This window comes from Onychostoma macrolepis, chromosome 07, assembly GCF_012432095.1.
Source record: "Onychostoma macrolepis isolate SWU-2019 chromosome 07, ASM1243209v1, whole genome shotgun sequence".
Taxonomy (NCBI): domain Eukaryota; kingdom Metazoa; phylum Chordata; class Actinopteri; order Cypriniformes; family Cyprinidae; genus Onychostoma; species Onychostoma macrolepis.
In genome coordinates this window covers 44,568,729-44,582,721 of record NC_081161.1, presented here as the reverse complement: position 1 = coordinate 44,582,721, position 13,993 = coordinate 44,568,729, and the positions used below count along the sequence as shown (strand labels likewise).

The window sequence follows — 13,993 nt, the reverse complement described above, 5'->3', positions numbered from 1 at the left end:
GGCGCCGTTGTCCTGTGGCTGCCGTCGCATCATCCAAGTAGATGCTGCACACTGGTGGTGGTTGAGGAGAGACCCCCCCACATGATTGTAAAGCGCTTTGGGTGTACAGCAATACACAATAAAGCACTAAATAAATGCATCATTCATTCATTCAAGATTAAAATAACACTTCATTGTAGTCATATTTCATATCTGGTATTTATCTGTTTTTATTTACAGATTCACCCACATCTACACTGACTGTGACACCAGACAGTCCTGTATTCACTGGAGAGACAGTCAATCTGACCTGTGTTTTAGAGTCTCACAGTGACTGGAGATATGAGTGGTATAAAGACAGTGTAATGTTACAGACGTCTGATCGTTACACTGTAAATAGAGACACTCTCACTATCAGAGGAGCTACTGAGTCTGATCAGGGTCAGTACTGGTGTAGAGGACAGAGAGATGAAAGACCACAATCATCACAGGACAGTAACCGAATTAATCTGTCTGTTAATGGTGAGTAAATACTGTGATAAATACTTGCCTGTTGTTTAAAATAACCAGACAATATACTCATAAGACTTGGGGTTCCCTGAGAAACTTTTTGAAAGCCTTCAGGAGATCTGCAACGCTGCTCAGTTGATAGTTTTCACGTGACGTCACACCCTGATAGGAACGCCCACCTGGAGGCAAAACGAAGCTTTGCTCCACTGACCGACAGTTATTTTTAAGCAGATTGCATTAAGTAGTAATGTAGTAAAATGCAGATATTAAAAACTTGCATTTTGTTCACATACCTTTGTTTTATTCTTTTGAGAGGTGATTAAATATTTGCGGCTGGGAGACAGATGGAAAATTGACAGGCTTGTGCTGCAGTTCTGGATGTTTTGCCCTCCAAGTCTTCGAGCCGGTCATGTGACTGAAAGCTATGAATAAGTGCTTGTTGCTCTGTTTTTCTGTCACGTTCAGGTCAGATTTCTGTCTTCAGCATCCTCAGTTTTCTTCTGGCAGCTTGTCCGTATCTGCTGTCGACAGTCGTGCTGCTGTTCAAATGCTGCAGAGCGAGAGGTACAACTTCTGTCTGATCCGTCTCTCCTCTGAGTGTCTTTTCTCAAACCATTCACATTCACTGACAGACAGACCTTTACTCTCTGTCTTTTTATATGTAATAAATCAATATTTACAACAGATGGAGGTCAGTCATAAGCAGCAACTGCAGTGGAAGCAAAACAGAAAATGTCAAATTGAATTGTGAAAGTAAATGTTATGTGCGTGTGTGTCTCACAGTTACATCTACTGAAGACCACAGCCAGTTTGCCGTAACAGAGGAACAAACTTCATCCTGATTTCATCCATTCTTCAAACCGCTCGTAGAGTCACAGGATGCTGGAGTCTGATTGTTGTTTGATAATGAATTGTGAGCGAGACTGATAAGCTATGTTTTCTATGCAGGCTGGGTGTGGTAAGGTTCGTGGAATGGAAGGAAGAGGGCGGGGTCAGTTTCAAGGAGGCTCGTGGATTTATTCAACATAAAACAAAAATGAATCATATAACAGCACATCGCGCTCTCTGCGCTGGCGAAGCTTTCTTTCTTTCGTTCCGGTACTCAGTCCTTCTCTGGCCTTTCAGCCTCCGTCCTCCACGAGCTCTCCGTCCCGTCTCTCTCACTCTCACACTCCCCAGACGCTCTCTTTTAACCAGTCTCTCCCCGCTCATCACTGCAATCAGACACAGGTGTTATCACTTTGCGCTTGACCCACTTACTTACCGCTCGTCTCCCGAGTCTCTCTCCCGCTGCAGATCCCACTAAACCACGCCCCCAACGCCACACTGGGTTCACAAAGGGGATCCGTGGCGTTCATGGTTGGCGAGCACCACCGGCGTGAAGAGAACCGGGGTCCCACTTATTGACCTGGAGGTAGATAGTGGGGGGGATTTAGGTAGATAGGGAAGAGAGAGTAGGTGGACCTGGCAGGCTGTTTGAAAGAGACCTTCCTATCATTGCCGCGGAAGGGAAGGTTGAGTCCTCACAGTGATGGCAGGGTGTCATAGGAAATGGACAGGGAATTCTGAAATTATTTTTATTATTCCATAAGATTTTTGTGTGTTGTTGTTGTGCTCAGCTATCGGTGATACTGTCCTCCCGAATTGTATGTTGATTGCCTGCGCTGGTTATTATATATAGGGCATGTGATTTATGCTTGGAGTTTCTAATTAAGTGTGCTTTGTATGAGATATCCCACTATTTATAGTTTGCTGTGAATTTGGAATGAGTACTTGGGTTCTCTTTTAAATGTGTGTTCACGGTTTAATGAAGTAATATGACCAGTGTATGTAATCAGGATATTTAAGTGAGACAATGCCATACGGCTGCTATTGTTGCTAATAAAAAGTGTATTCCTTTGTAATTCTTGTTCTTGAGTGTGTTTTGAGTGCTCCTCCCGGACCAGACCGGGTTAAAATTAAAGGTGGTGGCAGCAGGTGTTAATCCACATTAAGGAAGCTCACCAGTGGCCCCTCGTGAAACATCGTATCATACTACAGACATCAGCAAAGACTTTCTAAAACAGGCAATATTCACTTCAATATCAGGACTGTTTGTCTACACTAGAACTTCAGTCTGGATTTTTTAATGCTTTCAGAAATATAATCTGGTCTCAAAACATTTCAATACACAGTTAAAAAGACATATCTGCATTTATTACTACTAAAACCTCTGGATGTATAATTAATTCTCACCTGTAAAGGGTTTTGTCTCCCAAAACTCTTCATCTCTGTCTGCAGATGAAGGACCATCAACACTGAGAGAAGGAGGTTTAGTCCCTTCAACTACTGCTGAGAAGAAATATTACAATATTACAAATAATACAAGGAATGATCTGTTGTTCAAACCATTTGCCTGTTTCTTTAAATGTTCACAGTAAAGGAGAAAATCTGAATTTTAGAGCTTTAACAGCTCAGATGAAGCAAAAGTACAGTAGAAAAGCTGGAGAACTGCTTCATATGTTACCTGTGACGGGTTCAGTCTCCTGAATCTCAGTCTGCAGCTCAGACGGTGTTTGTTCTGAGGATCTGACGTCTGCAGATGAGGAGGAACCAGGAGGAACTACTGCTGTGAAGACATGTTTTTGTCAATGTTAATGATACAAACTTTTTTATTGAGGACATAAAGGTATAGAAACTAGGCAAGCTTTAGGAAGTAGATCCTGAACGATCAGAAACACAGAGCTAAGAAAACCTGATGTTTGAGGCAGAAAAACTCAAAAAGAATGTAACAAATGTCTGTGAAAGCGTCTGTAACGTCCGACTGCTTCTTTCTTCTGGTCGGCAGTCAGCAGATCAACTTCTTGAAGCTCCTCAGAAGATCTGCCGACTGCACTCGAGTCGTCGCTGGTCTTCTGAGTCTGGATGGAAGACGTCTTATCCTGCTCAGAAGACGAGGACACGCCACAGAATGACAGCCGCAGCCCTTTAAATCTGCGTTTGCCTGAAGAAGATGAGGAAGAAGAGGAAGATGAGGAAGAAGATGAAGATGAGGGTGGTTTGTCACGGTCTTCAGGAGCTGCACTGGACGAACTTCATCCACTGAAGAACACAGCGCTAACTTGACCGTCTTCTTCTTCTTCTTCTCCTTTTTGGGATTTTAATCCAGTTTTTCATCGGACTGATGAACGGCACGCACCAAATTCTAGAAGAATAAACATAACTCAGAATTAATACTTTATGTTTGGTAATCTGTTCATAAGTGGAGACTGAGGCATGTTGCTAAGTAGAACCTGGTCGAAAAGAACGCACACACATGAGTAACTTAAGAACATTCCACTGGAACTAATCTTCTAGCATCAGCTCGTAAAATTAGCAAATGACAAACACCACGCCTCAGTTCTATGACTAGCGTCCGGCCATACTCTTCTTACCACCTCGAGAGACTCGTAAAACATGATAAGGTGAGGATGAACGGTCTGCGCTACATCTGTTTGGAGTTTAACAACCAATGATTACTCCTTTGGAGAAGCTTCAGAACCAGAGCGTTCGCAATACTGCGACCCCGCTTACCATAAACTATCTTCCGATAAACAAAAAGTTGACTGACTTACAACTTTGTCTCAGCAAAGAAGATCACCAGAGCCACACAACGTGATACTCCTCATGACCTCACGACCTCAGCTTTGGTCTCCTGCATTCCAAAAAGGAATGCGCCTTTTTTCTCTTCTTCTCCAAAAGGAAAAGAACACCCAAACTTTTATGGACAAAGGATCTTCAAAAGGACAATACAGAAAAGACTGCTGCTATTAAAGCAATATACTCGAGACAATATATATATATGAATGTGGTATTTTATGTTTCATATATCTTACTGTAGTTACCAGAACATAGTATATTTTTAATCTATGACTTAACCCGTTTAGTAGGTCAAATTATAGATATTCGATGTGACAACTATCTCATGTTTGGTATTAAATTACACGTTATGCTGATTCCAATACATTGAAAAAGATGAATGTTGACTTTTAGCATCATAAGATATGATTATAACACTTTATAGAAATCTGCTAGAATATTTACTTCAGGTGACATTTATGAGCAGATAATGTATGCACGAAAAAGAAGTTGTGCTGGGCGGGGCTCCGCCCTACAGAGACAATGTGATTGGGTCAGACAGTGAATAGGATGGACTTAAGTCTGTCCGATAAAAACAGACACCCCAACTTTGAAAGGTACTCAAGAAAAAAGAATTTCTACGATTTGGTTCCCTAAAGCTAAACTTTCTGAATGAAGGATAAAACCTTACAAATTATTACAGCTATAAATTGAGCCAAAAAGTTCAGTTAGACAATATTTTAAATTCTTATACCACTTTAGGAATAATTAGCCTATTATTCTCAGCTGGCCTGGTACACATTTAAACTAATTTATACAAAGCATGTATACAGATATGCATAAAATGCATAAACAGGTTTACTTGTATTTATTTGTACACTGTAAAACCCGACAAGTTAGAGTAACTCAAACCGTTTGAGTAAACCAATTCCCCTTGGCTTAAACCATGTTAAGTTTTAAAACTTGCAGTGAAGTAATTAATTGATTAATTAAGTACTAATTGAGCATTAGTGATGAACACCTGCTGTTAACAAACAGAATCACTGAAGAAAAGAGAAACACAAGAACTACAACTGACTTCAGACACAGCCTTAGATGAAATCAACTGAAATAAAATACATAAAATCTCTCAAAATCTGATTAAACAACCCCACAAACAGCATCACCAGCTCCACTTATTAATAACCAGACTGACTTTATTTCTGTCAGACATCTACAGAAGATCTTATTGAGAATTAACTAAGCTTTAGATGTTGATTTATTGTTTCAACTGAAGTAACCATGTTAGAGATCAGTGTCTGCTTTAGTTGGGCTCTTGGCCCTTGAGGTCTGTGTTGGTTGTTTTTTTTTTTTCCTCTCTTTTTCTCTGGCTGTTGTAACCGTGTGTTTCTCAAACATGTTTGTTACCGCTCAAAAGCCCAGAGGAAGTGATCAGTAGTTGGTTGTTATGTACTTTTCACAACAATCATCTATTAGTGAGCTGATATCATTGAAAGTGAGTATAGACTCATCCTGTGTCTAATCTCTGATTAAATGGATGTTGTATTGATTACAGTAAAAGTGATTTTAAGAGCCAGTGGTGCTGTGACTGTCAGTTGATATAAAGGATTTTCCAAACAGTTTGTCCACAAAAAGTTTCAATCTATGGCTGTAAGTGGACTCGTACAGACATCAAGAATCAGCTTATGAACCTCAACAATGGTGACCATTAAAAAAAAAAATAAAAAAAAAAATTCATGCTGGAATGCATGCTGGGTACTAGCACAGTACAAAACTCATCCATGGCTCCCAGCATGCATTGCTGCATGTTTTTTGTTTTATTCCATTTTTTTTTTAATGGTCACCATTGTTGAGGTTCATAAATTGATTCTTGATGTCTGTGTGAGTCTACTTACAGCCACAGATTGAAACTTTTTGTGGACAAACTATCTGTAAAGTCCCTTATATTAACTAACTTTGACGGAACCACTGGCTCTTAAAATCACTTTTACTATGATCAATACAACATCCTTTTAATCAGAAACTAGACACACAATGAGTCTATAATCACTCTCAATGAGATCAGTTCACTAACAGATGGTTGTTATCAAAAATATATAACTAGCTACTGATCATTTTCTCTGGGCCTTTGAGCTGTAACAAATATGTTTGAAGAACACATGGCTACGACAGCCAGAGAAAACAAGGAAAGAAAGAAAAAAACAACTAATCCAGAAATCAAGGGTCAAGAGCCCAGCAGACACTGATCTCTAACATGGTTACTTCAAATGAAACAATAAATCAACATCTAAACCTTAGTTAATTCTCAATAAGATCTTCTGTAGATGTCTGACAGAAATATAGTCAGTCTGGTTATTAATAAGTGGAGCTGGTGATGCTGTTTGTGGGGTTGTTTAATCAGATCTTGAGATTTAATGTATTTTATTTCAGGTGATTTCATCTAAGGCTGTGACTAAAGTTATTTGTTGTTCTTGTGTTTCTCTTTCTGTCAGTGATTCTGTTTGTTAACAGCAGGTGTTCATCGCTAATGTTCAATCAGCACTTAATTAATCACTTAATTACTTAACTGCAATGTAAGTAATGTAAGCAATTTATTTTAGTGAACTCAACTGAAATAATCCCCGACTGGGGATTATCTGTTGCTATAGCGACAGTCAACAAAATGAGCCCACGAAAGAATGTTGAGAACAACAACAAAATAACAGTAGGAACACGGCATGTTTCTTTTATAGTACATTATAGTATCTATATACATGCATCTATTTTCCTCTTTTTTAGAGCAGTAATATAGCTTTCTTTGAAAGCGCCAGCATTTTTCTCTGGTTCCGCGTTAGGTGTAGCGGTCACGTGGTACAAGCCGTATAGTTTCAGAAAGCTCCCAGTTCACAAGTTGTAATTACGAGTTCTGCGAGGACGTGAACGCTTTTTACAAGTTGGTATCTCGTAATTACGGTTATATGGCGTGAACGCACCTAAAGTTCAAATAAAAATCCGACATCCATCAACAAAACGGCATATTTCATAATCACTGTTGCTTGATTTATTTTATTTTTTTTATCTGTCAATATCTGGATTTATTGGCTTGGATTTAATGTCTATATATGTTTGCTCAGCTTTTTACTATAAAATGATCATTATATGCTTTTCCCCCTTGTTGTATAAACCTTAGACGGGTAATCGCCCCATTTATTTTATTTATTTATTTTTACAGTAATGAAAACAATGATTTTTTTTTTTTATGAAATCGTTTCATAATATAAGTACCTTATAATTTAGATTCATAATTCATTGGCTAAACACAAAGCAGTAATGGAGTATCCACACATTATTCAGATGTATAGCACAAAGTATCAGGTCTCTCTGTCCTCAGTGTCTATAGAGCTATAAGAGGGCAGATGTCTGATTTAATTACATTTACACATTTACAGTCTTTTAGCACTGAAATAAAATATTGATGTTCCAAAAAGTTTGTGGGAACACAAACACACACACAAACATAAATAATAAAATAATAATAATAATTGTGGTCTCTCATCTTACTTCCAATCCTGTAAATGTGAAAAGGCTCCATTAATTGCTCCACAAAGGACGGAGGAAACACTCTGAGGATCTTTATAAACCACACATTTTACACACATTACCCACTGCATCTTACTTTATTCAAGAGGAACTGAAACCTCTAAATATATGTAAATAATCAGATAATTGTCATGATTTTCCTGTAGTTCAGTGATACATACTCATCTGCATTGACTAGTCATGATGCTTCACTTCAACTTCTCATGAACTGCAGATATTGGTCGATGAAACGCTTGTGCTCTTGCGTGAGATGCTGTGAGGAAGTGTGTTTCTCTCTCTTCTGTTTCTCTGTATCTGCTGTCACGGATGCCTCAGTCTGTCGTCTAAACTTCTTCTGGACATGAACGTCTTTCAAGAGTCCTGCTGCTCCATTTTAGGAGTTCTCCTAGTTTTTCTTCTCCAAGGTGAGTGACTCGAGATATCCAGCAGTTATTCCTGTATAGGGAATGCTTATGAATATTTTAAATGATTATTAAATATGAAGCTTAATGTGTTTAATGCAATACATGCTTAAAGTGATTTTAGAATTAAATATATTGTGTATTATAATTTTACTGTTTGAAGCAAATGATCATGGACAATTAGGTCACATCAGTGTTTGATCTGTGAGAAAAGACAGTTCGGTTCAGGAAACCTCAAGCCTTATCTTTAGTGAAGGTGCCATTAATAGAGTGCTCTTCTGTTGCAACCGGCATTAAATTAATTGAAAAGCATGTTATTTCTTGGTTTATTTTGACTTGTCATTCAGTGCTGTGGAATAAAAATAGTATGTCATCAAAATGGCAAAAACATGCAACATTTACAAAAAAGACTTACAGCTGTTGAGGTGATGTGGTGGAGAGTTGATGAGTGGCACGGTGCTGTGAAACACTTCCTCAGCAGAGCACGAAGTTACCAAATACAGACACAGAGCAGGAGTCACTGTGCAAATACACTTTACAGATGCCATTACAGCCATGTGCTCGAATCTGACTGATATCTGATTCTGATATCTTCTGGGAATAAAGTTATCTTCATGCTGATGGTGCTGTGGAGCCGTCCTCATGAAGACAGAGTGAGAAGTGTGAGACAGTCTGATTCTCAGCTGATCACATCCACCTAGGAATACGACACCTATCACAACACTCCTATATAAGCTCTATTCAGTATTAATCAGCAGCTTTTCCCGCTTGCTCAGGAGCAAATTACCCTCCTCCATCCCCAACTCCTCCTTTCGCACAGGACTTGGCTTTCTGATATTCCTTGCTGAATCAGACTTCTTTTCTTGAATAATGTTACACTTAAATATCATTAAGTGCATTAATGATATCTGCTTTGTTCTGTTCTGTTAACCCTAGGGGGGTTATTATTGCTGCTCTCTCTGCTCATTCAGGACAAGCTGCATCATTACTGCGGGAAGTAGGGGTGTTGAGGGTGCTGCAGCACCTCCTGGAGTGTAGCCCACAAAAAAATGGAGGTGCTGGGGGTGCGGTGTTAAAAATAAATGAATGAACAATTTGTAACAAAAAATAAATATATATTCATTCAAATTGACTGTGAGCCAAATTGACTGTGAACGTTGTTTCAACTTATTAAACTTATCAAACTGACTTAAAAAATAATTTGATGCCATGGTTTCTTATTAGGCCCTATATTATTACCTGTGCCGTACCCAAATTAAGAATTAACGATTATTTCTACAAACATAGCAAAGAGACAGCAAGAGTGAACGAGAGCGTTTACCTCAGCAGCAACAAATCTCGCATTCTCACATCTGTAGCGCTTATTTTGATCTTTAACGGTTGTCTTTCCTATTGAACAAAATTAATGCTTACGGTTGATTCAGTATTACTCTTAAAAAAAAAAAAAAAACATATCAGCAATCCTACACTGACAAAGTTGCTTATATTAAACACAACACTTTTATGAACATAACGAAGACTGATGTACCCGCGTTGTAACACAAGTAGTCTATACATGAAAGGTTTTTAGATTTCCCCTTCATTTAAATGAATGCTTATGGCTCATTATTATTAATGGAGGGAAACAAACAAAACAAACAAACAAACAAAAAAAAAACATAGGCTATACAATAAAATAGTACAATGACAAATTTACCTAGCCTATATTAAACTGTGTTTTACCCACGTTTAAAACAAATTGGCTAAATATGGTTTTCCCCTTAGGCTACCTTAAAACGATCGTAGTTTGTGGTTTATTATCTTATTAATCAAATAAGGTCTTTTGCCTTATTTAAAACGTTTGTGGTTCATTGTTATTTTTTTTAAATGAAAACCTAGCAACAATACACTCATTTATATTAAACGAAGAAATATAAATTATATTAACAAAAGTAGCGCCATCGTAGTGTCAGTCTTTCTCGCATCACTCTTGTCACGTGTGAATGAAAAATATTCATATTCCCTTGTCATTCATGAAAAATATGGCATGAATTTGTGACAGTATGTAACCATTTTCTGTTGTTTGTTCTGTATTAGAAGGCAGGCCCGGCTCCAGAATCAAATCATGGAGGGTGCTTCTTAAAGGGTTCCCAGCTAGCAGGGAACGTTCTCAGAACATCGGTTAACATTCCGTACAGGTTTGGTTGATGTTTTTGAGAAAACGTTTGAATGGAATGTTCAAAAAATGTTTTAAGAATTTTTCTCATTTCAGATAATGTTCCTATAATCTTAAGTGTAAACAAAGCTAGAACATTTTACCTGCAACATTTTAAGGATGTTTTGTGGATGTTCTTCAAGTAACAGATTATACAATGTTCTCAAAACATTGGTACAATGTTTCAAGATAACAAAGAAAGAACATTCTCTCAGCCACATAATGAGAACTTTATAAGAACATTACTGAGGCCTGAGATGGTATAATGTTTTTAAAAAATGTTCTTGTAATGTGATGTAATAAAGCTAGAACATTTGACCTGCAACATTTTGAGGATGTTGTTGAGTTAGCAGATTACATGTTTTCAATAAAACACTGCCACAATGTTTCAATAGAACAAAGGAATAACATTCTCTTAACCACATTAGGAGAACTTTATACATTGTATCCGGAAAGTTTTCACAGCGCTTTACTTTTTCCACATTTTGTTATGTTACAGCCTTATTCCAAAATGGATTAAATTCATTATTTTCCACAAAATTCTACAAACAATACCACATATTGACAACGTGAAAGAAGTTTGTTTGAAATCTTTGCAAATTTATTAAAAGAAAAAAAAAATAAATCACATGTACATAAGTATTCACAGCCTTTGCTCAATACTTTGTTGAAGCACCTTTAGCACAAATTACAGCCAAGTCTTTTTGAGCATGATGCTACAAGCTCGGCACACATATTTTTGGGCAGTTTCTCCCATTCTTTGCAGGACCTCTCAAGCTCCATCAGGTTGGATGTGGAGTGTTGGTGCACAGCAATTTTCAGATCTCTCTAGAGATGTTCAATCGGGTTCAAGTCTGGGCTCTGGCTGGGCCACTCAAGGACATTCACAGAGTTGTCCCGTAGCCACTCCTTTGTTATCTTGGCTGTGTGCTTAGGCTCATTGTCCTGTTGAAAGATGAACCGTCGCCCCAGTCTGAGGTCCAGGTTTTCATCAATGATGTCTCTGTACATTGCTGCATTCATCTTTCCCTCGATCCGGACTAGTCTCCCAGGTCCTGCCTCTGAAAAACATCTCCACAGTATGATGCTGCCACCACCATGCTTCACTGTAGGGATGGTATTGGGCAGGCGATGAGCGGTGCCTGGTTGACACTTGCTAAAGACATGACGCTTGCCAAAGAGTTCAATATTTGTTTCATCAGACCAGAGAATTTTGTTTCTCGTAGTCTGAGAGTCCTTCAGGTGCCTTTTGGCAAACTCCAGGCAGGCCAGCATGTGCCTTTCACTGAGGAGTGGCTTCTGTCTGGCCACTCTACCGTACAGGCCTGATGGATGGATGGAGTGCTATAGAGATGGTTGTTCTTCTGGAAGGTTCTCATCTTTCCACTGAGAAACGCTGGAGTTCTGTCAAAGTAACCACTGGGTTCTTGATCACCTCCCTGACTAAGGCCCTTCTGCCCTGATCTTCCAGTTTGGCCAGGCAGCCCGCTCTAGCAATCCTGTCTACAGACAATTCCACGGACTTCATAGCTTGGTTTGTGCTTTGACATGCACTGTTAACTGTGGGACCTTATATAGACAGGTGTGTGCCTTTCCAAATCATGTCCAATCAACTGAATTTACCTCAGGTGGACTCCAATCAAGTTGTAGATACATCTCAAGGATGATCAGTGGAAACAGGATGCACCTGAGCTCAATTTTGAGTGTCATGGCAAAGGCTGTGAATACTTATGTACATGTGATTTATTTTTTATTTTTTTTAATAAATTTGCAAAGATTTCAAACAAACTTCTTTCACATTGTCATTATGGGGTATGTTTGTAGAATTTTGAGGAAAATAATGAATTTAATCCATTTTGGAATAAGGCTGTGACATAACAAAATGTGGAAAAAGTGAAGCGCTGTCAATACTTTCCGGATGCATTCTGAGGATGTCATTGAGGCTGGAGGTGATGGATTGTTTTTTTTATAAAACATTTTTATAATGTGACGTATTAACAAAGCCAGAACATTTTATCTGCAAAATTTTGAGGATGTTGTTGTCACGAATCTGGTCTGCACTCCCGTTCATTTAGTACTAGAGGACACCACACATCACATGGACTGCATTTCCCATCAGCCATCTCACCAATCACACGCACACAGCTGTCACCAATCACTCATTGCTCTAATCACATGCACACCTGATCACACAGCATCACTAATCACACACTATTTCACCCCAAGAAAAAATGTTCTTTATAAAAGTTTCTTGTAATGTGACATGTTAACAAAGCTGGAACATTTTACCTGCAACATTTTGAGGATGTTTTTGAGGTAACAGATTGTACAATGTTGTCAATAAAACACTGGTACAATGTTTCAAGATAACATAGAAAGAACATTCTCACAGCCACATTAGGAGAACGTTATAAGGATGTAATTGAGGCCTGAGATGGTGTAATGTTTTTATATAAAACGTTTGGGAATGTTCTTGTGTTTACAAAGCTACACTCTAAAAATATGGTTCTTTAAAGGTTCTTTACAGGTAGAAACAGCTCTTTTTAACCCAGCTAACAAAAACGAGTTGTCTGAACGTTTTGCTAACATTCCCATTAAGTTATGAAAACGTTATTACGGAATGTTTTGTACACGTTCAAACCGTCCAGTTTTTTTAATGTTTGAGGAACATTCTAATCTACCATTGTTATAACATTATGAGAACCTTAATTGTGTACAAATAACATCAAAATAACGTTCCGAGAATGTTATAAGACCGTTTTCTTTTAACATTACAAAAACTTCAATCGTTTACAAATAATATTTAAAGAAACGTTCCGAGAGTGTTGATCTAAGAACGTTTTCTCTTACCATTTCACAAACCTCGATCGTGTACAAATAACATCAAAATAACGTTCCGAGAATGTTGTTAAAATGTTTTCTCTTGACGTTACAAGAATGTAAATCAACCATAATAATGTTGTTAGAACATCCTATAAACATTATTTTAAGAATGTTCTGTACTAACCTTTAAATACCTTTAAAACAATGTTAATGAAAGAGGTAAATTTCTTAAAATTTCTATATTTTACCTTTCAAATTGTAACTAGTTTCATGCTAATCATGTCTTTTTCTCTTTTTAGTGTAACAGAAAATGTATGTGACCAGCTCTGTTCAGTTAAAGATACATACTTTCTCTTCACTATGTAAGTCAGCCTAAATGTTGAAATAATGATCCATAATTCATTTTTTTTTCTTTATTACTTTATGCATAAACACCCAGTCATAAATAACATTTAAGCTATCCCAAGACCTTATATCAAATTTTCTTTTAACATTATAAAGGGCTCACATACTGTCCATTTTTTTTGTTTTATATAAATAACTGGACACATAACTCTAATCTCAGCTGTGTATTTCAGAAGCTGTCACATCCTACCTACCATCATCTTCAGCAAAGAGAAACATAAAGATGGACATAAAGACATTGTGAAGATATTTCACTTGAACATGGTCTTCATTAATTCCATATCATGTTCAGTGTCAACTGATATTTATTAATGTTTTCAGCTAATAACAATTGTTTGAGCACTGTCATTTTTCCTACACTTTTCCAAAAAATAAAAATAAATGTACATAATTGACATATGATGATTGTTTTTTTGTTTGTTTATTTATGTAAAAACTAAATAGAAGCCACAAGATATTATAAAATCAGATAGATAGAGGGGTGAAAATTAATATGAATAAATAA

General features: G+C 37.6%; 1 protein-coding gene and 1 long non-coding RNA gene across 2 annotated transcripts in view; both read left to right on the top strand.

Moving 5' to 3' along the window:
- LOC131544703 (B-cell receptor CD22-like) overlaps positions 1-2,310 on the top strand; it is a 32,577-nt gene extending 30,267 nt beyond the window's left edge. The window contains exons 5-7 of the mRNA XM_058783099.1: positions 220-501; positions 955-1,053; positions 1,273-2,310. Of these exons, the coding sequence (XP_058639082.1) occupies positions 220-501; positions 955-1,053; positions 1,273-1,331 (440 nt within the window). The 3' untranslated portion in view covers positions 1,332-2,310. The remainder of the gene's footprint in view (positions 1-219; positions 502-954; positions 1,054-1,272) is intronic.
- A 10,214-nt stretch (positions 2,311-12,524) lies between these two features.
- Positions 12,525-13,839, top strand: LOC131544708 (uncharacterized). Its single transcript, XR_009272204.1, has 3 exons — positions 12,525-12,576; positions 13,383-13,445; positions 13,662-13,839. It is a non-coding gene; the product is annotated as an uncharacterized LOC131544708 (long non-coding RNA).
- Positions 13,840-13,993: the final 154 nt, after the last annotated feature.